This window comes from Protopterus annectens, chromosome 5.part0 (assembly GCF_019279795.1).
Source record: "Protopterus annectens isolate FY-2018-M chromosome 5.part0, PAN1.0, whole genome shotgun sequence".
In the NCBI taxonomy this organism is placed as follows: domain Eukaryota; kingdom Metazoa; phylum Chordata; order Ceratodontiformes; family Protopteridae; genus Protopterus; species Protopterus annectens.
Genome location: NC_056735.1, coordinates 382,345,757 through 382,372,248, shown reverse-complemented (window position 1 = coordinate 382,372,248; position 26,492 = coordinate 382,345,757). Strand labels below are relative to the sequence as shown.

Below are 26,492 nucleotides of genomic sequence, written 5' to 3'. Positions count from 1 at the left end.
TGATGGCTCTAGCTAGAACTATGCAGTAGTCACTGAACTTCTCAAGGACTTAAACAGTTGCTGTAACTCATTCCTTGCTGAAACAAGGAACTCTCTTGTAGCTGGGGCGACCCTGTTATCTAGATTGGGGAAAATTAATATTCTCTTCAGCTTAATATAAACTTCAGTGGCCACCATACATTTGTTGAAACCACTGGGACTCTGGCAAGTCCAGATTAGGGGATTTGGAACTGACAACAGGTTCTACTTCTGAAGAGCAGGAATCTCCTAGACAGCTTGGCTGTATATATTTACCATAGTCCTGTACTTGTGGGGTTCACTATTTCTCTGCTCATCTGTGGGGAAGTTGAGCAGACCAAGACATCAGATTGAGGGGCAATGCGATGTAGAGCCACTGACAGTACAATAGCACTGAGAGCTCAGTGAATGCTCAGGATTGCCTTTGTACTGTATTCAACCTCTTAATGACCATCACCAAAAAGCTTGTAACCAAAGGAACTAGCAACTCTTAGAGGCAAAGAGAATGACACTGAAAGAGCTAGGTCAAATGTTGTTACAGATAATCAATGGCAGCCTCAAAGGCTGCTTTAATGCCAATGTCTAGAAGGCTAATGCAATCAACATCAGCAACAACCCCAAGTGTATCAGTGGCAATACTGGTACAGAACCACCAGGGTGCCAACAGCCTGGGGTCTAGAAAACTTCAGAACCAAAAATCTCCTACTGAGTTCACTAATCCTGAAGAAGGCACTTGCACAGAAGTACAGCGCAACATCAGAATAGAGGCAAGAGTCTGCAGTGTTAACATACCTTTTACAGTGCTTACTGAGAGTCATGGGAAGAAGCATCAGAAGTAGAAAGGAGGAACTCATCTCCTGCCACCCTGGATACAGACTAGGAAGAGGGAATGCCAATATCAGTTTGCATTTTGACAATTGTCCTCATCATTTCTGAATCAATGTGAATACAGGGATAGATAACAGACCTTCATGATCATAAGGTGGCAGGTCTAAACTCCAAACATTTTTTTTCATTTTTACTCCTCACAGCCTGTCAATCGTCAACTCCTTCTTGACCAGTTGATCTATACATTCTCCTTTACTGCAGCAAGGGCCAGATGGGAAACGCCTTTCTTTAGGAAGTCATCAGGGGTGGTTTGGTTGTTTTTCCTTTATGTCCTTTCAACCCATTGTACATGCAAGGATCATAAGGAAGACATGCAATGGGTTGACCATGCAGGTTGACCCTTGTTTGCACAAGGGGCATTGCCTGTAAGCAGCCCTGTCCAGAAGGTGGTGCAATTAATTATCTGTTTGCATTAAATTTATTAGTCGCAGTCAAACCCTTCATACTCTGTGCAAAGGAGGGGAATTGGTCAGTCTTCCTATGCAGACATCCTTTAGGCAGAACATCAATTGATGGAACTTACCAAGGGTATGAGATAGGAGAGACTACTTCTATCTCACTTGGATTCATCTCTTGAAAAGAAAAATTGAGTGTAAAAAAAAATGATTAAAGAGCAAATTCCAAAGCCACTATTGACAGGAAGCACAGGTTAGTCCTTAAGGGATCTTGTGAATTATCAGAAGGAAGTATTTAAGAGGCCTGGCTTTGCTATATTTCTGCAGTCCACAAGCCTGTGATATGCTGCAAAGATGGAAATGTGCATGTTGATGACAATAGCTAAAAGCAAAATTAAAAAAGGTGCCTGAATAGGTAAAGACCACTTGTAAACTTATTGACTAAGGTCAAGGTGGTTATTCTACGCCCAAACACAGAACTTATTCTATTTAGCAGTACAAAGCTGATAAGTAAAACGCTTCCAGGTGGCTTCAACCACTTTGAAATGGAGTAACGAGTTTACACTCAATCAGTCCTTCCACTGTGATAGCCATAGCAAACCAATTCCACGTGTAAATCACCAAGAGGCAACAAGGATTATCTTTGTGCTTTCTTCTTTGAATTCTAGTATGATGTGCCAAATCAGATGGAGAAAAGGAATGGCAGGGATCTTCCCTGCCAATATAGACAGAATATGCTCATTACCAGCCATCCCTTGCATAACTGAACTTCATATAATTGAGATCAGACTGCCTTTTTTCTCATGCAACTGAAAAACAGAAAAAGTCAATCTGATGTGTCCCCAGACCAAGAAGATCCTGATCACAAGTCCCCTTGATCATCGTCTCCAAGACAGGAATTGTGTTCTACTTATTGGTGTCCACCTGTATGTTCCCTTCTCCTAGGATGTGAACAGTTGTGAGGGAAAGGTTACTGTGTACAAACCACTATTAGATGTGCATCACCTCTCTGTACAAGGGGTCCAAGTGCATATTGCTATGCTTGTTAATGAAAAACATCATTGCCTGATTTCTGAACACAAAAGTAGAGGCATTTCTAAAATTTGTAGGGTCACTGTCCAGCGACTCACTGAAAAATGTTAAAATGCAGAAGTGATCTACTATGCCACCATCTGCATTAGCAACAGAAAACAACAAACTGCGTCTGTAAGCTTGATTTGTAGCAGACACAGGGAGAGAGGGAGAGAGAGAGAGAGAGAGAGAGAGAGAGAGAGAGAGAGAGAGACACACACACCATCTAGTGGATGAGGGGGTGAAGGACACTTCAACAGGCTTCAGATAAGGAGACTTTTTCAAATAATTGGCCTCCTGATCTCTTGTCTTCCTTCTTGAGCTCAAACACTTGCATGGGACCAAGGCAGAGATTCTCCTGCCGATTCCTTTCCTTTTCAGGCTACCATTTGGAACTTCCATCCTGCAAAATGTCAAGAAGACTTTAGACTGTTTATTCATTCTCCTCCTGGTATTCAGTTGAAGTAATGATACTTACAGTGCTACATCATGCTGAACTCCAATAATGGCAAAAAAGAAAGGAACAAGAGGGTGCCCCATCTATTGGTACAGTGATCAAAAGGACACTTCCAGGTGTTTGGTGCTTTTTGCACTAAATGTAGGAGCTTTTTTATGATCAATACTGGGATCCACATTCAAAATATGCAAGCAGCAGAAAATAACTGCAGGCAGTGAGCACACCTCCTAATTAATAAGAATGCAAGGCTTTTATGTCAAGACAGAGATATAAGAAAATAAATCCCATGTATGACCTAATACGTAAAGTCTTTAAAGACAAATTGTCCACAGTATCTTTGATATGAGTTTAGTGAATGAATAGTAAATATAGTACAGTTGTGTACACTTACCATAAATGTAGATGTTTGAGTGTATTCACTGTTGCAGTCATCATATTTGGGTTATCTGCTTGCAGTAGCCCTCAGTCAGCCTGATTAACAAAGTCTTGGGTCCTGCCTCAGTTGCTGTCTCATCTTCCATGATGTTAGGTCGTCAGGGGTATAAAGCATGCAGCCGACACCATTTTATCAGTTTTTCTTGCCCCAGATGTCAAGTGTCCCTCTAATCGGAAGAAATTTTATATATATATATATATATATATATATATATATATATATATATATATATGAGGTTACACCTCCAACAAAAAAGCAAATACACCAAAAAGCCTTTAAGCATAGTAAAGAAGAGTAAAGGTATAGCCAAAAGAAGTCAGGGGGCTGGAGGGAGGATAACCAGGACTGCAACAGTGAATACAGTCGAACATCTACATTTATGGTAAGTGTACACAACTGTACTATGTTCTTCGTGTTTCACTGTTGCAATCATCACATTTGGGTAGATTCCCAAAGCTAAGGATGGGAGGAGGCATTCAGATAATATTAGGACCAGCTATAATGCCCTGCAAGACTGCAGTGGCAAAGCCAGCTCTGGATTTAGAGAAGATTGGTAAATGGTAAAGCTTGGTGAAAGTATGTAGAGAACTCCAGGTAGCAGCTTCAAGGATGTCCCTGGTAGGTACACCTCTGAGAAAGGCTGTAGAGGTAGATGCAGCCCTGGTTGAATGGGGTCTAATCCCCTGTGGGATAGGTTTTCCATGGTGCTTATAGCAGAAATGAATGCAATGGGCTATCCATTTAGAAATGGTTTGCTTTGAAATAGCCTTCCCCTCTGCCCCTGCAGCAAATGCCACCAGTAGTTGTTCAGATTTCCTTTGAGGGTTAGTCCTGTCCAAGTAAAATCTAACTTGTCTGTGCACATCTAAGGAGTGCAGTATCTATTCCCCTTTGTTCTGTGGATTAGAAAAGAAGGTTGGCAGATGAATGGACTGATTAAGAGCCACACTGGATACCACCTTGGGCATGATGGAGGGATTGGTCCTGAGGGACACCCTGTCTGCATGAAAGATGATGAAAGGCTCCACTGCCATAAGGGCCTGTAATTCAAATACCCTTCTTGCTGAAGTAATTGCTAAAAGGAAGGCAGTTTTCCAAGAAAGGAACTTTAACTCAGCACTTGCAACTGGCTCAAAAGGAGGAAGAGTGAGTTTTTCCTGTACAAAGTTAAGGTCCCAGGCTGGAGTTGGGGCACTTCTGGGTGGTCTTAAGTTTTTGGCCCCTCTGAGGAACTGCATGAGCAGTGGGTGTAAGAAGAGGGGTGGTTCTGTGTTGTAATGAGCTGAGATGGCTGAGGCATGAATTTTGATGGAGGAAAAAGAAAGGGCCTTGTGAAGCATCTCAGTTAAGTATTGAAGAATCTGAGGTAAATGGGGTGCTGCTGTGCCCATCCCTTCAGTTTGACTCCAGGCACAGAATCTTTTTCATTTTTCAGCATAAGATTTTCTAGGACTACGCCTCCTTGCCTCCAAAATGACATTCAGCACTTGTTTACAGAGGGATGGTAAGGAAGAGATTAGGTAATTAGTCAGGCTGCCAAGTTCAGGGTTTGAAGCTGAGGGTGCAGAATCTGGCTCTCCTGCTGTGACAGCAGGGTAGGGTTCTGAGGCAGGTGCCATGGAGCTCGCAGTGACAAAATGGGCAAGAGGGGGTACTAGTGTTGGTGTGGCCAGTCTGGTGCAATCAGTATTGTCCTTGGTTTGTCCAGTTTGCTCTTTAGTAGCACTTTGGAGTGGAGAGGCAGAGGAGGAAAGGCATAAACTGATAGATTTTTTCCAGCTGAAGGACCGAGCATCCACTTTCCAAGCTTGTGTGTGGGGAGTTCTTGTGCAGAATTTGTCCAACTGCCTGGTAGTTCTGGGGGGAGGCAAATAGGTCTACAACTGGGCTCCCCCCATTTGTTTATCAACATGTTGAAAGTCCTTGGTTCCATTCTCCACTCGTGTGGGTCCATGAGATTTCTGCTTAGTTTGTCTGCCAGTGTGTTAAATTTTCCTGGCAGGAATTGAGCCTATAGATGCACTTGGTAGCTCAAGGCTGTGTTCCACAGAGCCATTGCTAGTCTGCAGAGGGGATAAGAATGGGTACCCCCCCTGTTTGTTTATGTACCACATAACAGTGGTGTTGTCTGTCTTTATCATTAATTCTCTTGGAAGAATGTGGTCCTTGAAGGCTGTCAGAGCATTCTGTACAGCTAACATTTCTTTCTGATTGATATGCAGGTGCATTTGACTTGGGTTCCATTTGCCTTGAATGCACTTCCCTGCCAAGTGAGCCCCCCATGCATAGTCTGATGCATCTGTTGTTAGGATTTGGGTGGCAGGGGGTACAGTGAATGGTAATCCCTTGTTTTGGTAGCAGGCCTCAGCCCACCAAAGGAACTCGAACCGTAGGCAAGGTATGATAGGAATCATTGCTTCTAGGTCCTGAGAATGATAACACCATAGGCTTTTTAGATACCATTGTAGTTTCCTCATATGCAGTCTTGCATATGGAATTAGTAGAATGCAGGAGGCCATGAACCCCAAGGCTTGCAGTATTTGCCTTGCAGATAGCAGGGTTTTTGTGGCCATGAGTCTGAAGTAAGTTGTCAAATGAATTTGTTTCTCTGACGTGAGAAAAGCCATCTGGGAAGTTGTGTTCAAGCTTGCTCCCAGGAATATAATTTGTTGACAGGGTACCAGATGTGATTTCATTTTGTTTATGGTGTACCCCAGACAAGTTAGCACCTTTTGTACAAATGCCAGATGATTCAAAAGTATGTCCTGGCTTTCTGCCTGAATTAGACAATCATCCAGGTATGGGTATAATTGAATATTTCTTTGCCTGCAAAATACAATGACTGGAGCTGGGCACATTGTGAATACCCTGGGCGCAGTAGATAAGCCAAAGGGCAATGCAGAGAACTGAGTGTGTGTAGCCAGCTTTGAAGCATAGGTATCTTTTGCAAAATTCCCTGATTGGGATGTGCAGGTATGCTTCCTTTAAGTCTAGTGCTGCCAACCAGGCATCTTTGCCTAGCATAGGAAGCAACTGGTGAAAAGTCAGCATCTTGAATTTTGGAATCACCAAAAAGGTGTTTAGAGTAGACCGGTCCAGGATAGGATGCCACAAATTGTCTTTTCTGGGTACCAGCAAAAGTCTCGAGTAGAAACCTTTTCCTCTTTTGGTACCAACTGAATAGCCTTTATGCTTAAGAGAGAAAGTACTTGCTTTTGGGCCTCTGCATCTTGAATTTTGGAATCACCAAAAAGGTGTTTAAGATAGAAAGGTCAAATCACCAGTTTTAACTGAGGATGTCTTGTCATGTCTCGGAACATCCAAAATGGATTTATCAAAAAGCTACAGCTACAGAGGCAACATTTTGAGTTTTGTCTGGAGAACAGCATTGTTCCTCGAGGACTGCGTGTCCTCAATATGCCAACACAAGGTAACCACTTTCCAGAGTTACTATCTAAATGGCAGCGAATGAATTTGGAAATGAGTGCCAGCTATATGCGCCTACTCAATGAGTTCTTTTCCCCGGAGGAGGACAGATTGAGAAGTGAGCTTAAAACCAAACAAGATTTTTTGTTTAAAACATTTCCTAATGACTTTCTGAACCCCATGCTTGAGAGTGTCTTAGATGGTGTGGCGGTCTTCGAAAGAAAACTGCTGCAGCAAAAGAAAGTGAAAATATTGAGAGACGTTAATGACTTTAAGACCGGTCAAGTTTTTGTTTGGTCTAGGTCGGAAGATTTTCCGGCTAGTGCTAAACCTAAAAAAACACTTCTATGTCTGTAAATAATGATAAATCCGTTTTGGATGTTCCAAGACATGACAAGACATCCTCAGTTAAAACTGGTGATTTGGCCAGTGCTGTTCACAATATACGGAATGGTTCAGCAGTAATAACAACGGACAACATTGACTCTATTAATGTGTGTGATTCTAATATGCATGTGACTCAGGTGTTATTATCTGTTTCTAGTAACATATCTAAGGATTCTAATGATTCTATTAGAAGTAGAGACACATCTGTATCCCTTACTCCACACCATGAGCAAACGGGACAGAATCTGTTTCCAAAAGTCATTGTTAATAGTAAATCTGCTGGAGTTAGATTTGTTAGACCCAAGGTTATGAATCATGATCCCCCTGGTGTGCCTTCTAGTACCACTCCCTCTGGTGATGTTTCTGGCAACCTCCCTTTTCCTTTGCCCATTTGCCCAGATCAGTTTGGGAAACGGAGCAGGTCGATGAGTCGGGGTCGTCAGAAAAGGAAGTTGTCGGGCGAACAGTGTCAGACCCAGTCACTAAAGAAGATGTGGGGGAAGATGCAAACTCGTTAATTATCAATATCTCTTCGTATAGTTTGAGTTTTGAAGAGCAAAGTGTACTTTGTAAAGGTTTATCCTTTATCCTGTCTGAGAACAGTAGGTTAACAGAAACCATTTTGGATCTGAGAGCTTTTTGTAGGAATTTAATGTTATGACATTATTATGGGAATACCTTGGACAATATGAATGATGGGAATGTACTGAATTACGCTCGTGGTTTTAAACCCTTGAGCACTTTTGTTCCACCAAACCATCCTTTGGTAGAAGCTTATTGTAAGCTTACTGAGGATAGTTTATATGAGTATTATAGTAAACACTTGGGTAAGAATAGGCCTGGTAAGAAATTTAATCTTACGATTCGTGAGAGACAAGCTTTGATGTTGCTTAAAAACAATTATGATATTCGTATTCGACCAGCTGATAAGGGTGGTACAGTTGTCATTATGGATAATGTTTATTATCTTAAAAGTATGAAAGAGATGTTGGATGATACTGGCTTTTATCAAAGAATAGGAGTTTTAGACGTTCTAGGTATTATTACCAGTATTAAACGCTCGATACGAGAAATGTTTGATATTGGCTTGGTTTCAGATGAAACATTTAAATTTTTTACTGTTTCTGATCCTTTGATACCTTTGATCCAAGGACTTCCCAAAATTCATAAACATCTAACTAACCCCCCCTATGTGACCCATTGTTTTGGGGGGTGGTTGGATAACGGAACCATTATCTATTTTTATTGAGAAGCATTTATGACCTGTGATAGCTTTGAATAAGACAGTGCTGCAAGGATCCAAACAATTCCTCATAGATTTATATGAATGTATTCAGACTACTGGGAGGTTAGAAGATTTGATTTTTGTAACAATGGATATTCAATCCTTGTTTACAATGATTCCCAATGAGCTAGGACTTTGTTATATACATGAATATTTCAGGTCAAATAGTGATTATTATTCGGCTAAGATTGAGCTTATTTGTTTTCTTTTGGAAATCATTTTGGAGAACAATGTTTTTGTCTTCCAGGATGAATTTTTTATTCAGAAACATGGCGTAGCTATGGGCACCTCGTGTGCCCATAGCTACGCCAATATGTTTCTAGCACATTGGGAGATAGATGTGCTGTTTAAACTGGAATTATTTTGTAACAATGTCATTTTTTATCGTCGTTTTGTAGATGACGTTTTCCTTTTATGGAACGGCAGTATGGCTTATTTAGAAGCCTTCCATGTGCAGATTAATGGCTTGTCTGATTGCCTTAAATTTACATTGGTTTCCTCAAAAGAAAGATTGAATTTTTAGAATTGTTTGTAGAAAAATTACCATGCTCTCTGATAAATACTGGTGTTTATCGTAAGAATTGTTCACGTAATAGTTTGTTGGCTAGGTGCAGTATGCATCCGAATTATGTGTTCCGTAACTTAGTTCATGGACAGGGGATTCGACTATCAAGGTTAAACCCCACTGCTGAAGGATTTTCCATATATACAGGTTACAACAGAGGCTTGTATCTAGAGGGTATACACAAGATGAGATTTTGTATAGTTGGTCTGACTTGAGTTTCTTAAGAAAGGGTATAGCAGCTCCATATTATGGACCGCAGTTTACAGAGCCTAGTTCAACCTTATCTTCAGCTGAGAGGTACTCTGATCATGTACGTATTGCTTTATTTTTTTACTAGAGATCAAAATGCATTATGTAATATTTTTAAACAATTTTGGCCTATTCTACATGCTGATTCCGATCTGGGGAATATTGTTGGTCCTAATCCCAAGTTTGTGTTTAGGAAAAAGAAAAATTTGAAGCGGATTCTTTGTGGTAGTAGAGAGTTAGGAAGAGACAGTGAGTTTGGTCAGGATGGTGTTACATTACCTTGTGGTAATTGTAATTTTTGTGATTACATTGATACTTCTTCAGTTTTTGAACATCCTGATTTACATAGGAGTTTTTCTTTTAATGTCAATACTGATTGTATGACTATGAATGTTGTTTATCTTGCTCAGTGTACATTCCGTATGTCTTTTTATGTAGGCAAAACTAATCGTAGCCTTCCTGATAGGATTAGAGAGCATGTCTATAGCATTAGGAAGGGTATTACTACTAATGCCCTTTCCAAACATATTATGGCACTTGGGGAATTGCATCGTTTTGTCTTCAGAGTTATAGATTTAGTTTTGCCCAATATACGCATGGGCAAAATTTACAATCATACTGAGTTTAAGGAAAATAATTGGATGATAATTTTTAGAGCTGATAGAGGCCATGGTCTTAATGAACGTGCTTCCATTAAACCTCTTTTCAAGAAACGGAGGTTATTCAGATGAAATATGTCATTAAACATTTTAATATTTTTAGTATAATATGTTCTTTTATACTTTTAGTATAATATGCTTAGAATGAATCATACGAGTTTTTTAGAGATTTCTTATTGTATGTTTTTATGTGGTTTTCCTTTAAGTTGATTTGGTTAATTAATTAGTTGTGAATAGCTATTGGTTCATTTTAATTCATTAATTGTATATATATATATATATATATATATATATATATATATATATATATATATATATATATATGTTAATTTTTGGTTTATGATTTATGAAGGTCTGAGGAAGCATTTTTATGTGAAAGTGCTTACCGTGGTTTATGAATTAAAACTTTTTATTCAATTTATGCTGCCGTGTTCGTTCTTTCAGTATGTTGTTTGTTTTGTGAATCCAATAATATGCTGCTGATACTTTAACATATGCAACTGGCAGTTTAAGGCCCTAATGGCCAGAGTCACACACGTGTATACTTTCTTACCCCATCTATCCAGTGCCCTGGAGTCTCTATCAGAGGGGGTAGGATTTTTTGCAGTAGTAGCCTTAATGCCCTTGGGTCCTGTGAAATGGTCTCAGGATCCGCAGTAGGATTTTTAAAAAGGAACTTGTGAGAGTCAGGAACCCTGTAAAATCTATCAGGTTTTCCAGGAGCAAGAGGAAGACAGTCAGGGGTCAAGCTAGATTCCGAAAAGGCATCATCAACAATGTCTAGTACAGGAGGGATAGCTAAAGGCCTGTGTTGAGGCAGGAGTAAGAAATCCCTAAGCCTCTTTTTAGAATCAGAGTAATCCTGGCTTTCCCAGCGAAAGTGCTCCCTAAGAGTATGCAGGGTTTCACCAAAAGAGACATCCTCTGGGGGGAACAGAGTCCTCTGCATCCGAATCCTCATAGGTAGATAAGGGTAAATCCTGGTCATCAGAGGAGACAAATTTCAGAATCCTGGTCAGAAGTATCATAAGCAAATTCAGTCCTAGGTCTCTTAGAGGGGGAAGGTTGGCTTCCCCTGATTAAAGTAATAAGGTCTTCAGCCATTCTTATCATTTTATTTTAGGTATAGAGGCCTGCCCATGCGGTCTGGGCATCAGTTTTCTAGGCATAGTTCGAGTTTTAGGCCTTGAAGAAGAAGATGGCGTCAGTTTCATATGCAAGTCAGTAGGCCTGAATATGCCCTCAGAAGCCGGTGCCTGCACAGTGGCTCCAGACCCATCCAAGGTAGAGACATCCGCAGGTTCCACAGTTGAAGCATCTTGGGTCTCAGTAGAGGCCTGTGAATCTGAAGTAGCAGGTATCAGAGGCTGCAAAAGTGCCTCACTGAGTACCAGTGAACTGGCGACTGGCTTAGGAGAAGCGTCATTGGCAGCTTTGGACCTAGGCGGCCTGTCTCTGTCTTTATCTTTGCGTTTTTTTGGAATGTCGGTAGTCGGATGGCTTATCGAAGACATATCTGGATAACTGAACCGAGTACCAAAATATTTAGAAGTGTAAATATACTGACGATGAATAGCTCGTTGCTTAAATAAGGCACAAAACCGACAGCGAGGTACATTGTGATCAGGGCCTAGGCAAGGAATACAGTACGAATGAAAATCTTTGTGAGGTATTTGCCTTCCACAAGAAATACAATTATTGACTTTTACTGACATCGGTCTAGAGCAAGAAAAAAAGTTTCCCCAACAGCGTACATAGCTTTAGTTGAAGACTTCAGTTCTGAAACTCGTAAATGAAAATTTCATGAGTCGGCTGACCGGCACTTGTGAACTGCTTCTGCTTCGGGCACCGCATGGCAAGAAAGACTGATAAAATGGCGTCGGCTGCATGCTTTATACTCCTGACATCATGGAAGATGAGACAGCAACCGATGCAGGACCCAAGACTTTGCTAATCAGGCCGACTGAGGCCTACTGCAAGCATATGACTCAAATGTGATGACTGCAACAGTGAAACATGAAGAACATCCAAAGTTTCCTGTAAATGATGAACAATAAACTGATTCAGATAGGCTTCATCTCTATGATCTTCTAGCATTATCAGAGCTCTTTGCTAAGAGGAGGGAATGGATGAAACTAGTATTTTTCCCCTAAAGACTATCTGAGGTGTGAACATAACAGATTCTAGCATTCACCTGTGTGTTGTGATACATTATGCGTTTTTTTTTTTTTTTTTGACAAGCAGCCAGGCAGAATGAGACTTGGTTCTGCAGAATGGAAGAGTAAAAGTATGACAAAGGAGTGCAGTTCATCTATCCTAACACCATGGAAGTTGCTTCAGAAACCTTTTTAGAAAAGGAAGAATGTCCGCCATAGAAGGTATGAAGAAACTGAAAACACTGTCATCTGTGTTAACATGTCTGGCAGGAGATCTGTGCATATTCTTAGATTAACTTGTACTGTATGCCAGCATGCCTGATTGTGAAAATGTAAATTAAGTTAAAAATGTTAAGTCTTTCCCTGTTTAAACAGAATGCTTAAAGAATCTGTCACTGCTTTGATACACTTCTAACTGCCCATGTTTGAAAGGGCCATTCTAAAGTATACACTGAGGAGAATCAGCTGAGCAGTGAGTGATATCACTGGAATATTCCTTGTTGCTAGTCAGCTGACTGACAGAAAAATTATCTTTTTTTACAGCTGTTTTATTTTGAAATTAGATGTCGAGCCTGAGAAGCTGTGCAATTTGTCAAATACTGAGCAGTCAGTGAACACCTAAGAAAAAGAGTACCCACCAAGAAAACTGTAAGCTTACCTTGGCCTTGCTATTATACTTTAGAGTAGATTAGGGATAGTACTCTTTAGTTAGATCAGGAAAGTTTAGTTATTAAGATACAGTTTTTCTTGAAAAATAGATTCTGTCCTACAGTTTGATTTACATTTCTGGTGACTGAATTCTAATGTTTGAGAGTTAGTGATTTTCACTCTTGTAATCATTTTTACTTATTATTAAATGTTTTTCATTATTTTACATTGTGGTTTGAAACCAGTGTTTTAGTTAGAGATTAGAGAGTGCTTCGACCTGTTTGATACACCCCAGGTCACCCTGAGGCCTGGCTGTTCTGGCCATAGCTATCATTTATTTTGATAATTAATTTTCAGAACTGGACACCCCTTTTGAAAGGCATGAAGACCGTCTGATTGGTGGAAGCGTTTCTGTATTTATTTTGGGAAAGACACAGCAGGGAATTTGTGTCAGGCTTTCTCAGAAGTGAATGGATGTGTGACATTTTGAGTGTATCAGAGGTCTTAAACTGGGACACTTTGCTCTAAAGTGTGTAATAAGAAAAACACATTTGGATGCACAGAGGTATATAGTCCAGCCCCAGAAAAATACAGCATGTTTTTTTTGTGCTCTTAAGGGAAAATTGTGAAATATTACTTCTATTTAAGTAACAGTCTCATATTGGAGTCAGTAGTGAGGATTGAAGCTCCTTTGTTACTGCCCCAGGATAGTAAGAGACATCATTATTTGGTGGCAGTCCAGTGGGATATAGCCAGATGTCACATTAGTTGGTGTCAGTGGTGTGGGATTTTTAAGTGGATTCCAGTAGCTTGTGGGTAGTTGTCATTAAGGTGTGCACTCTTGACAGCAGCAAGGTAAACATTCAGAATTTCAGCCCACCACAGTTTTCTTTACTTTATTTTTAAGTTAGTCAGAGATAGCAGGCAAGGATGTCAGCAGCAGATTTTAGCAAGCTGACAAAGATGCAATTGGCTAAGGAGTGTGAAGCCAGATGATTGGTGCATGCCAACCTGACCAAGGAAGCAATGATTTTAGCCTTTGTTGCAGCCACATCTCAGACCAGCCAGTTGGAGGCTATCCAGTTTGGTGTTGGTGATGTGCAACCTGCCGAGATTGGACAGTCCACATTTTCATCCGAGGACCTGAGAATCCATCTAGAGTTAGAGGGACTGTGCCTGGAGACCAAATGACTAGAGAATGGGGAGAGACTGCGCCTGGAAGCCCAACATCTGGATGGCAAAGAGCAAATGCAATCTAGAGGCTGAGGAGAAGCAGGGCCAATATGAACTGGAGACTGGAGAGAGATTGAGGCATTTAGAAGCCTAGGACAATGGGAGGCAGCACTGGCATGAAATGGAGCTTCAAACCCTTCGAGAGGGTCATGGAGGTAATGGGGAAGGGAATAACTGAACCCCTGAAGCTGAAAAGGTCAGTAAACCTTTTCCTCAGTACAGGGATGGGAATGACTTTGTTAGTTTTATTCAGATTTTTGAGAGGGTATGTAGACAGTATGAATAACAATATGTTGACCGTGAGGTCTGGGTTTGGCTCCTGACGCCCTTACTCCATGGTAAAGCTGTTCTGGCTGTAGCAAAGTTAAATTATGTAGATTGTTTGAATTATGAAAAAGTGAAATGATACTTGCTTGACTGTTTTAAACTTACACTTGAATCTTATAGGAGAAAGTTTCGTGAACATAGATGCCAGATAGATGAAAGTGTATGTGACTACATTGCTGACTCAAGTACTTACTTCCACAGATGGGTGAGTGGGTGTCAGGTCACCACTTTGGAGGGAATGGCAGACCTTTTGGTGAGGGAACAAGCCCTCAATACTTTGCCTGATGACATGTGAGTCTGATTAGCAGACAGTGAGTGCAACTCTGCAGAGGAGTTGGGGAGAAAAGGGGATCTCTACTTGGCAAGCAAAGCACCACTTCATAGGAGAGGATAGCATAGGGATACCCAATGCTGTACATGGACATAAAGGAACCCACAGGTGATAGTCTAAACCACTCCAACAGAGTACACCTGTAACAAGGGAAACTACTAATCCAAGTGCATGGTTAGGGATTAGATGTTTCAAGTGTAACCAGCAGGGACAGATAGCAGTCAAATGTCCATTGAGGCAAGGCGAGAACCAAAAGGTGAGAGCCAGTAAGTGGTGATGACAAACTGGCAGTAGTAAGTTGTTTAGAAACAACAGGGGTGCCAAATTATCAACAAAATTTATATCCAATCTTAGTAGACGGTAAAAAGGCAACTGCCAAGAGGGACACAGCTTCTGATAAAACCATTGTGAGGACTGCAGTGGTTAGAGAACAGCAGTACTTGCTTAGGCAGTTCACTCCAGCCAGAGCACTGGGAGGGACCCCGTTCCAAATACATTTGGCTAGGGTTCATCTTGACTGGGAGGGTGGAAGAGGAAGCAAGCAAGTTGTTGTGTTCAAGATTATTCCTGCAGATGTCCTGATACAGAATGACTCTGATAATGCAGTACCCTGTGTACACGCAGTGACATGCAGTCAGGCTTGGAGAAAGGCATGTAGGTCCAGTCGTCTGGGGAAATGTCTCATACCTGAAGCTGGGACTGGCATGGTAGCTGTTTCAGAGAAGGTGCTATCTGGTAGCAATAAGTCTGAATGTGAGCTACAGCTGTTGGTGGGTACAGGTACTGATGTTCCCTTGGACATTGTGACTGCGAGGAAGAAGGTGAGTGGTGGTACCCAGAGTGGCAGCAAGGCACAGCTGTCAGAAGTGACTAGGCTTCCTGCAGAAGGAGAGCTGGGGAAGATCATGAAGGTAGAGTTAAGACAGGCTCAACTTATGGATCCTATGTTACAAAGTTTAAGGGAGATGGCTAAGGAGGCACCCGAGACTCAAGAAAGAGGGGAGTCTGTGTAGTGGAACAAAGGTTTATTGTATAGACAATGGACTCCTGGAGGTTAGCTAGAAGGTGAAGTGCTAAGGCAGTTGGTAGTATCTAGAGCTTACCATCTGCCACTCTTAGCCATAGCCCATGACATTCCTTTCTTAGGACATATGGGCATAAGACGTACTAAGAGACGAATTATGCAAAATTTCTATTGGCCTGGGATTGTGAGGGATGTGGTAGGATATTGCAGGAGTTGTGAACAGTGCCAAAAACTTGGTAAAGTAGGGAACAAGGCTAAGGCTCCATCAATGCCTTTGTCTGTTATCGAAGAGCCATTTCAGAGAGTGGCCCTGGATATTGTGGGACCCCCCCCCCCCGAGTACTCCAAGTTCTGCAGAAACGAATAACATCTTGGTGGTAGTAGACTATGCTACCAGATATCCTGAGGTGGTGGCTCTGTCATCTATTGAGGCAGAGAAGGTGGCAAATGCTTTGATAGAAATCTTCAGCAGAGTAGGTTTTCCACGGGAAATACTGACTGACCGAGGTGCCAATTTCATGGCAGACCTGCTGACTTGTCTATGGAAGCGCTGTGGGGTGAAACAACTAAAGACCACCCCTTACCATCGCCAGACTTATGGTCTTGTGGAGAGGTTACACTATACATTGAAGACTATGCTACAGCATTTGCAGACCAGTTCAAAAGGGAGTGGAACAAGTATTTGCCCAATCTGTTATTTGAGTACAGAGAAGTACTGCAGGAATCTACAGGTTTTTCATCCTTTGAGTTGTTAAATGGGCATAGGGTGAGAAGTCCTTTAGATTTAATTCAAGACAAGTGGGAGGGTAAGAGTGAATTTCACAGAGAGTCTGTGGTGGCTTATGTTCTCAACTTTCGGACAAGACTTAAGGAGCTTATGGGTTTACCTCAAGAGAACCTAGCAGTGGCTCAACAACAAAAGAAGGTGTGGTATGACAGGAATGCTCAGGCTTGAGACTATGCGGAGGGATAGAAGGTGATGGTACCTATTCCTGTTAGACATGAGTTATAAGCAGCTGACCCTTTGAGGTGATGAGGAAAATCAGTGTTGTGAACTACATGGTAAATTTCGTGGATATGAGACAAGGACACAAAATGTACCATGTGAATATGATGAAACCTCATCATGACAGGGAGACCCTAGTACTGTACATTTGTAGTGGATAGCAGGAAGAGTCTGAAAGGGATATGGTAACCGATATTTTGGGTAAGGCTAGGATTGACACCTCTGTGGAAGAGATTGGCATATCATAGTAGTTAACCCCTAATCAAGTCCAGCAGATAAAAACGGTATTGCAGGAATTTGGGGATATGTTCACAGGAAAACCTTGGTGTACTGACTTGGTGCAGCACCATGTGGACACAGGACTCCAAAAACCTATTAAGCAGGTTCCTTATACAGTACCTGAGGGAGTGAAGCAGACTTTGAAAGAAGAAATAAGGGAAATGCAAGAACTGGGGGCAATTCAAGAGTCTAAAAGTGTCTAACAGTCCTTGGGCTTCCCCAGTAGTGCTAGTGCCAAAGAAGGATGGTACGAGGTGGAGTCTAGGATTGCAAGTATATGATAAGACCATACAACATCGCAGTAGGGTTAATAATGCCAATGCGGATGGATTGTCCAGGATTTTCTCAAGCATCGTTTTTTTTAAGGGTCACTTGAATACCGTGCTTGAGTCATGGGGGAGGGGTGGAGAAATGTGAAGAAACTGAAAATAATGCCATATGTGTTTAGCATGTCTGGCAGGAGATTTGTACATATTCTTATATTAAACTTGTACTGTATGCCAGCATGCCCAATTGTGAAAATGTAAATAAGTTTAGAATTGTTGAGTCTTTCCCTGTTTTAACAGAAAGCTTAAATAATCTTTTACTGCTTTGATACACTTCTAACTGCCCATGTTTGAGAGGGACATTCTAAAGCACAAATTGTGAAGAATCAGCTGAGTAGTGAATGATGCCATTGGAATGTTCCTTGTTGCTAGGATATGATTTAAACAGCTGATTGACAGAAAAATATTTTTTTTTTTTTTTTTACAGCTGACTGTTATATTTTGAAATTAGACAATTGAGACTGATCAGCTGTGCAGTTTATCAAGTACTGAGCGGTCAGTGAAAACCAAACAAAAGAGAACACACCAAGAAAACTGTAAGCTTGCCTTGGCCTTACTATTATATCTTAGAGTAGATCAGGGACAGTACTCTTTAGTTAGATCAGGAAAATTTAGTTATTAAGATAGAGTTTTTCTTGAATAATGGACTTCTATCCTGCAGGTTGATTTACATTTTTGGTGACTGAATTCTAATGTTTATTGAGAGTTACCGATTTTCAATCTTATATTCATTTTTATTCATTATTAAATGTTTTTCATTATGCCGTGGTGGTACGGCGGTAGCGTTGTTACCTCACAGCAAGAGGTTCTCCGGTTCGATTCTCGGCTGGGCTTGGGAGTGCCTTCTGTGTGGAGTCTGCCATGTCCTCCCCATGGTTGGGTAGCGTTCGAAAGACATGCATGCGTAAATGGGCGTACCTTTGTTGAAGGTTGGGCATCAAGCTGGCACCTCGGCATTTCGTAAAAATCTACTGCCAATCATTAGCGGACCGGAGTTCCGCTGTGGCGACCCCTTACTGGGAAAAGCCGAAAGACAAACAACGACAACAACAAATGTTTTTCATCATTTTACATTGGGGCTAGCAACCAGTATTTTACTTTAGAGATTAGAGTGCTTTTACCTGTCTGATACTCCCCAGGTCACCCTGAGGCATGGCTGTTCTGGTCATAACTATCATTTATTTTGATAACTAATTTTCATAACTGGACACCCTTTTGAAGGGCATGAAGGCCCTCTGATTGGTGGCAACATTTCTGTATTTATTTATTTTGGGAAAGAGACACAGTGGGAAATTTTTGTCAGGATTTCTCAGAAGTGTCTGAATGTGTGAGATTTTGAGTGCAAGTGCATCATAGGTCTTAAACTGGGACACTTTGCTCTGACGTATCTAATAAGAAAAATACATTTGGGTTGACAGAGGTATAAAGTCCAGTCCCAGAAAAATAGAGCATGTTCTTTTTGTGCTCTCAGGGGGAAACTGTGAAATATTGCTTCTGTTTACGTGACAGTCTCATACTGGAGTTAGTAGTGAGGATTGAAGCTCCTTAGTTACTGACCCAGGATAGTAAGAGACGTCATTAATTGGTGGCAGTCCAGTGGATATAGCCGGACATCACAAAAGGAAATTTTTTTTTTTTTATTTTTTATTATTGGTGCTGTTGTTCTCAATTTTATGTTTAATATGGATTTTCTACAAAAAGGCTGGTGTGGAGAACCTATTATAATTCCTATTGGGCTGAGAGCTTTAACCTCTCTTCTGCAAGTGAGTAATATTTCCCCCGACAGTATCACTAAAGAATGGGGTCCTATTATCAGCACACTAACAACTATAGCTTTAAGATCTCTGGGAGAAGTAGTCTATGTCAAGAAAGAAAATTACCCCATAAACCTTCTGCAGCTGACCTACTCACCACATTGGAAAAATTGTAAGACACTTTAAGGACATAAAGATGTACTTTTTGAGATGCACAAAGCGATTATTCTGCTTCTGCAATATCCTAGAAATCAATTGTGTTTCTTAACTGTTTCTTTCAGTAGCAATTCCTGAAATTTAATCAAATGAACAAAATAGTTTAGAGCCCTTAAGAGGAGGGGAGCTTAGACAAATCAACACTTAACTACATAAAGCCCTTGATTCCTTATCTATATGGAAGGGATAGTCCATGCTTAATCTGTAGATACCGAATCTAAGTAGAAATTAAAGTACATGGAGGAGGGACTTTGGAGAAATATTCCAAATCTCCTGGAGGAAATTAGGTGCAGTCTGTCTTCCTTGAGACTGATAGAAGTGTATCTGGAATGAATCAAGCAGCAATAATATCATGGTGTGTCATCAAATGGAACAGCCAATGGAGTTAGCTCTGCATTCTCCAAGAACCTTTAGTTTTGTTTGTCTTTTCGGCTTTTCCCGGTTAGGGGTCGCCACAGTGGAATTCCGGTCCGCTAATGATTGGCAGTTGCTTTTTATGGTACCGAGTTGCCAGCCCGATGCCCGACCTTCAGTGAAGGCACGCCCATTCACGCATGTCTTTCGGAGGCCACTCGACCACGGGGAGGACATGCGGACTCCACACAGAAGGCACTCCAGCCGAGAATTGAACAGGAGAACCTCTTGCTGTGAGGCAACAATGCTGCCGCTGTACCACTGCAGCTGTACTATGTATGTATTCTACCTGTGTTCCAAATTTCATCTGTACACCACAAATCTATTAATCACCTTTATTTTTAAATTAATATTTTTTTGTTTCTTTTCTCCACTATAACTGTTGATGTGCCGCATACCACTGTAAAAACATATCTTTTGTAATTTGTGTGTATACTGATCATGTCCAAATAACTAAATGTATAGTAATGCTTCTTAATCTGGCCTGGATTCCTGCTATGATGGGTCACCCACCTGCTGTATCATGTGGTAAAATTCTCAGTAGGAAAGGTCAAGGGATAAAAAGACCTGTCCACCATACCTTTTGAATAAGGGTCAATTCTAGATGACAGTGTATCCTACTGGAGAAGCAGGATCCCTGTCCCTAGAAGAATGAAGAGCAGTAGCAGAAGAAGAATTATTAAACATCCTCTCCTTTACTTTGGAAGTATACTTGACAGTTCTAAGAGTCATCTTCCACTTATTCTGTCACCGAGGGGATGAATAAGAAAAGAAAAAAGAAAGAGTAAGGATAGTAGTAGGAATGGCATCTCTTTTTCATCCATCAGATTACTGTTCTGACAACTTAATTCCCACTCATTCTTGTATTTTCTAATATGCACACTGCTAAATGGTTTAACTACTCTGCCTCAATCTTGGGACAAATGCACTAATGACTGTTGTTGGTAGGTATAGTTGCATCTGACTTCATATAGTCTATAATTTTAGCAATTACTACAGTTCATGCTTGACAAGTTTTCATGTTGGATCAGTCCACTAAAATATGTCACAAAAATAATTAAATGAAAAGTTCAACCTCAAGCTGCTTCACAAAAACTTTACATTGGTTTGCAAATATGCATTACTTAGGTCAAACAAATAGTATAGAATGCTTGTTTTAACTTGTCTGTTAAGTGGCTATCAACACTGAAATGCCACACAGTGAATCACATGTAATCAAATAGTGCTTCCACTGTATTCCTAATAAATATACATGCTCATTACTGCATGCAGTTATCACTGTACTGCCTTCATGCCCAAGTCATGGCTGAAAAAGATCCTTGGATTTTGCTTATAAATATGCACTGCTTAGAGTAGATAAAAAAATGGAGTATGTTTGGCTATCCTGCCTGTTAAGTGGCTTTCTAAAAACTATGAACTGCTCCACTACATTGGAACTGTAATCTAATATTTCCACTATATTCCTAATGCATCCATGTACCTGATACGTTGCATTCGAATACGCGCGTGTTTTTATATACCTACTATGGATTATATATATTTGTATACAAATATGCAATTTTATATGTTGTTGTTATAACTTTCTTTCTTCTTTTTCAGTGCAATCGATCTGCTTTAGTTCATCCAAATAATGCATCGCAGCATACTGCTATCATTGCACTGCCTGTGTGATTGCGTCATGACGGAAAAGGGTCCTTGGTTCAGCACACCTTACTCAATTATCAAATAAACAAAAAAAAAATACTTGACACCTTAAACCTAGTTATTAATTTTCCTCTCTACAAATCAGAATAAAAAAAGGTTAGAAGGATGTCATGAACACAAGATGAGTTTATAGACAGCAAATGCTACATCAGACAACTTACAGGATCAGCAGGTCCGCAGAATTCTCGGAATGTTCTTGGAGCATCTGTTCCACGAATCTCAAGAGCTATACAAGAACCACTGCACAATTCTACAACCATACTCTGTAAAAGAAATTAAAGAAGTTCCTCACAAATTATCAACATATTACAATCACTAGTCAAGTTATTTACCTGTAATAATAACAACACAGACCCAGTGCCACTGCTGCAGAGGGTTAATGCTGAAACTATGACCCAGGTGGTTCAAATTTAATTACCAGCTGGGGCACCTGCTGGAGCTGGTGGGGGGCATGAGAGAAATAACACCACTTTGCCTGCTTACATCTGCTCCAGAAGTGGGTGTAGGCTTCTAATTCTTGCTAAAATTCTCCAAAAATAACCACAAACACTCGAGCGAAACAGACCCAGTTTATTAAAAATACATCCAAATAGACATAAAATAAAAACAAAACGAGCATGACTAAGCGCTTTCACCTTCCTTAGGCATCATCAGAGTTGTGTACTATAACAAATTACAACTTTTCATTCATAGCCAACCCTCCACAGCATCACCCTCCACCCTCCACAGCATCACAAAAAGTCCCTGTTAACATTGGTTGTTAAAATATATATATATATATATATATATATATATATATATATATATATATATGTATGGTTTACTATCAAAAGGTCGATTGCCACTCCATCGAACGTCGGATGGTCGACACCGGAAGGCCGAAACGTTTTATCGAAAACAATCTAGGAATGGGTTTCACCATGGGTCGAGGTAGGGGAGAAGTTCGTAGGTACGACTAATACGTATCCCTACCTCAACCCATGGTAATACCGTTCCTAGATTGATATTTCGACTTCAACATTCGATATATCCGACCTTCCGATGTCGACCATCCGACGTTCGATGGAGTGGCAATCGACCTTTTGATAGTAAACCATATATATATATATATATATATATATATATATATATATATATATGTGTGTGTGTGTGTGTGTATGTCCTTTAGGTAAATTTACAAATTTTCACAGCCTATAATATTAATCAATATACCCAATTTTAGTATTAAATCAAAAAGGCAGTAAAAAAACATTCCACCTAATTTTTGTATACATCTGTCATCACTAATAAATTAATTAATTAATGTCATACAAAACTGAACTTAACATTCTTTCCTCTTTTGTTTTAAAACACAGGAAACAGAAATGTTCTCATTAATACCCGGTTCTACTTTGGCATTCAGTCTAAGCTGCCACTTTGTTTCCTTAATTTCAACATCCAACTTAGGATCACCTCCCTTTACATTAATAAACACATGGTCTATTATAAAAAATATAAACCTTTTAAAATTAATACAGGTAGTGCTGTGCACATATAGGGCCACTAGTTGCCTTCCTGTTCTTAATGTGCTCAGCAATCCTGTCTCTCAACCTCCTCATGGTTTTGCCCACATAAAATCCTGGGCAGGTTGTGCATGTTGCCACATAAATCACCATATCAGTGTTACAATTACACCAACCTGGACATTGTAAACTCCTGTGGTAACCAGCAATATCTACATAGTGTCCATCATTGATAAACGTACACCAATTACAAGATCCACATTTAGTCATCTGGGATCTGTAGTTTTTGGCAAATATCCTGTCCTAAGTTTCTAATAATTCCTTAATGTTATTTCCTTTACTATAAGCTACCTTAGGCTTTGAGCCTAATTTTGACTTAAGTTCAGCATCAAAAACACCCTCCCAAATTCTATAAAGTTTCGTAACTAACTGAAGTGTTGCCTGGTTGTAGTGCATAACCATTACATCACTGCCAAGAGGCCTCTGATTCCTACCCTTAGCAACAGTATCTGTTGATTTTAAAATGGCAGTAAACTTTAAAGCCCTTCCTTTGTTAACCTCATTCCTGATCTTAAGAAAGTGCATAGGGTACCCCCTATTTTTAAACATCCCAATCAAAATATTAACTTCTTGTTCATATACTAAATTATCACTAATACATCTTGATATTCTGACCAGGTCCCTTAACCACATTTCTTTTTTGATGTGCTGGGTGACCACTACTAAATTGCAGAAGTGTGTCTGAGTATGTCTCTTTTCTATAAATACTGGACCTCAAGTCACAGTTTCGCTGTCTATTTCCAACAGAAGGTCCAAAAAGTTAATCTTTGTTGTACCCTATATGCTTTCTTCTGTCCTGGAGATGAGATGGATGGTAGCTTAGGTCGAGGGTATGTAGACAGATGTCCTAACAGGGATGGCAAGGACCGTGCATCTCCAGTGGACAAGGCCTTCTCCATGATTCAGATGGCCGGTCTCCCCCCTCTCCCGTAGAGGGATGGGAGCCCAGAAATGAAAGAAACTCCTTCCGAACCGGGGTCACACACCGCACCAAGGAGGCGGCCTCCGAAACAGAAGTCTGGGTCGGTGCTACAAAGGCTGAAGTACCATGAGACATGGATGGCTCTGAAACTAAGGAAACCAATGCATTTACCTGGACCCAAATAGAGAGCCCTGACCCTGGGGTGCCGAAAACTCAGAAAAGCTCAAGGCAGGTCTCGGAACCAGATAAGAGGAAGCTATTGGAACAGAGACAAGTCGATGCCGGGTGTGTCATAACTGGAGGTTCCAAAGACTCAACAGGAGTTGGAGGAGGAGGAATTGGGGGTGTCGTAGATTGGCTGGTTCTGACGCCAGAGTAGCTAGGAACTGAGGACAATCCCCTCACCATCAGAAGCTGATCCACCAGTCTTAAAATGTTGGCTTCAGAGAGAATTGTAGTAGATAGGATCAAGGCAGTCGAAGGATGCTTGGGGGGGGGGTCTCATTTCGACAAAGGGACTTGGTGGCTTGTCTTTATAAGGATCATAGGTTGTGGAATATCTTGTCCTAGGGAGTAGAGGCAGCTGTGACTGTTTCGGTATCAAAGGAGCTGTGGCTACCAAAGTAGTTGCTGTCGGCTTTGAAACAGTTTTGGGTGTCGAGCCAGATAAACCTTGTGGTGCCGAACAGCTCTTCAGTACTGAAGTCAATTTAGGGACCTTCTTGGATGGTTCCAATGAACTAGAAAGCAAAGAAGGTCTTTTCTTGGAGGAGGAAGACGAGGAGGATGAAAATGTGTTAGCTTCAGTCCTAGACCCATAAATGATCTCTTTGAAATCTGATTTGAGGAGTCCTTTCATGATAACTTTATTCCTCCTCTCAGTAAGGGTACAGGTAGAGAACCCATGACAGACTGAACAATCTTCCTGAAGATGAAGTTTCCCCAGGCAGTATACACATAAGGGAATATCCATCAGTTGGGCATCTTACCCTGGCACCTTTTGAAACCAGTGATGCCTTTTGAAGTGTTGATGGGAGAGTTGCTTTCCACCCATAACAAAAGAAAAGTGGCTGAAATTCAACACACACACAGAAAAGAGATACAGTGATGAAGATTTTTTTTTAAACAATTGAGAAGGGATAGAAAGAGGAAATTACCAACAATGGTAATATATAAGAATGGGTCTATATTACGTTGTCAAAGTTTTACAACTTCGAAAGCTATATTGTTGAACTCATATGTTTGTAGTTGTAAAAGTTCGAAAACTTAAAAAAATAAATAAAAATAATAAATAAATTACCTGGTGGTTGTAAGCAAGGGGGCAAGCCCCCTGCACCCCACCCACACCCCGCTTTTTAAATAGACCAACTCTGAGACCGCACTACAATGCAGTATACTGCAGAAAGGGAAGATTTGCCTTTATTAAACTGTAGCGCTATTTCAGAGTTGGTATATTTAAAGAGTGGGAGGTTGTGGGGGGTGCAGCCCCCAATGTTGGTGGTGTAGTAGTTATCAAAAGAGAAGTTACATCCTTACCATAACATTCCATCTGTGTTGTCGATCTTCATTCATTCTGGACGAATCGGACACAGTTCCAAACCCACAGAACTGGCTCGGCCATTATACAGCTTTAGAAATGACAGAGCTGCAGTGACAACTAAGGACCAATGTCTGTACCTTGAATATTGCACTGAGTTTCCTGCCAAAAGTGGTTACTGGATTGTTACACTGGGCTTGCTTCATCATTTAGTTTCTGAATGATTAAAATTAACCAAGTGTGGCAGCAAAGAAAAGGATAAACCCTCTCATTTTTAACACCTGTACTGAATTATCATTCAAAACACATGCAAAATATACATTTATATAAAAGAAAATAAACCATATTAACATGTTCCCAGTTACAATTATACATCACATTTGTTCTTTTGTATCTTTTGCTAAATTCCTGCCATCCCTCAAACCTCACTCCTTCTTCTCCAAAACATTATTCTGCATGTATTCTTCCCACAGTTTCCATTTTTTCTATGTAACTTGCTGTTATAATATTCAGTACTTCAAAAACAGTTGATCTGGGCTTTGGTTTCCATTTTCTAGCAATACCTTTCTGGCAGCCACTAGAATTAAACTTAACAAGGCCCTACTATATCTAGGCAATTCAGATCCTGTATCTGGGACCAGCGAAAAAGAATCATTTCCTTAATTGCTCACCCAATATTTCTTACAGAATACTCTACAGGGAGTTTTTTAAAGTCTACCAACTCATTCCACTCCCAAACATATGTTTCCAGTTACCTAATTCTTCCCAGTCATACCACCAACATTTGCCATCTAACCAAGGAAAAATTCTTTACAGCCTGCCTGGGGTATAAAAAAATTACCTAAGCAAACACTTCCAAGCAAAAATCATAAATCGTCTAGACATTGTTGCATACTTGGAAAGCATACACATGTCCTCCTATTGTTACCTTGTGAACTTATTTACTATTTGACACTTGTTGACTGGGAATACCTGACTAGTTACAGCCCCGCTTCAGCGGAGGCCCAGACAGAAAAGCTCCACAAAAGCACAAAAAAGGTTACAATAACAGCAATAATGACAACAATGTAGAGTGTAGTACACAGATTGGTTACAAAATACTGAAATTGATGTGTATGCATACAAAAACAAAATATAACATTCATCTGAGAAAAATACAGAAAATATTGAGTGAAGTACTCTGATTACAGAAAGTAGCATCTGATGCAAAAGTACAG

At 40.5% G+C, this 26,492-nt stretch overlaps 1 protein-coding gene across 1 annotated transcript in view; it reads right to left on the bottom strand.

Annotated features, from left to right (window-relative positions):
- NME7 (NME/NM23 family member 7) overlaps window positions 1-26,492 on the bottom strand; it is a 1,612,386-nt gene that overhangs the window by 233,235 nt on the left and 1,352,659 nt on the right. The window contains exon 10 of the mRNA XM_044071838.1: window positions 21,416-21,517. Coding sequence (XP_043927773.1) covers window positions 21,416-21,517 — 102 coding nt within the window. The remainder of the gene's footprint in view (window positions 1-21,415; window positions 21,518-26,492) is intronic.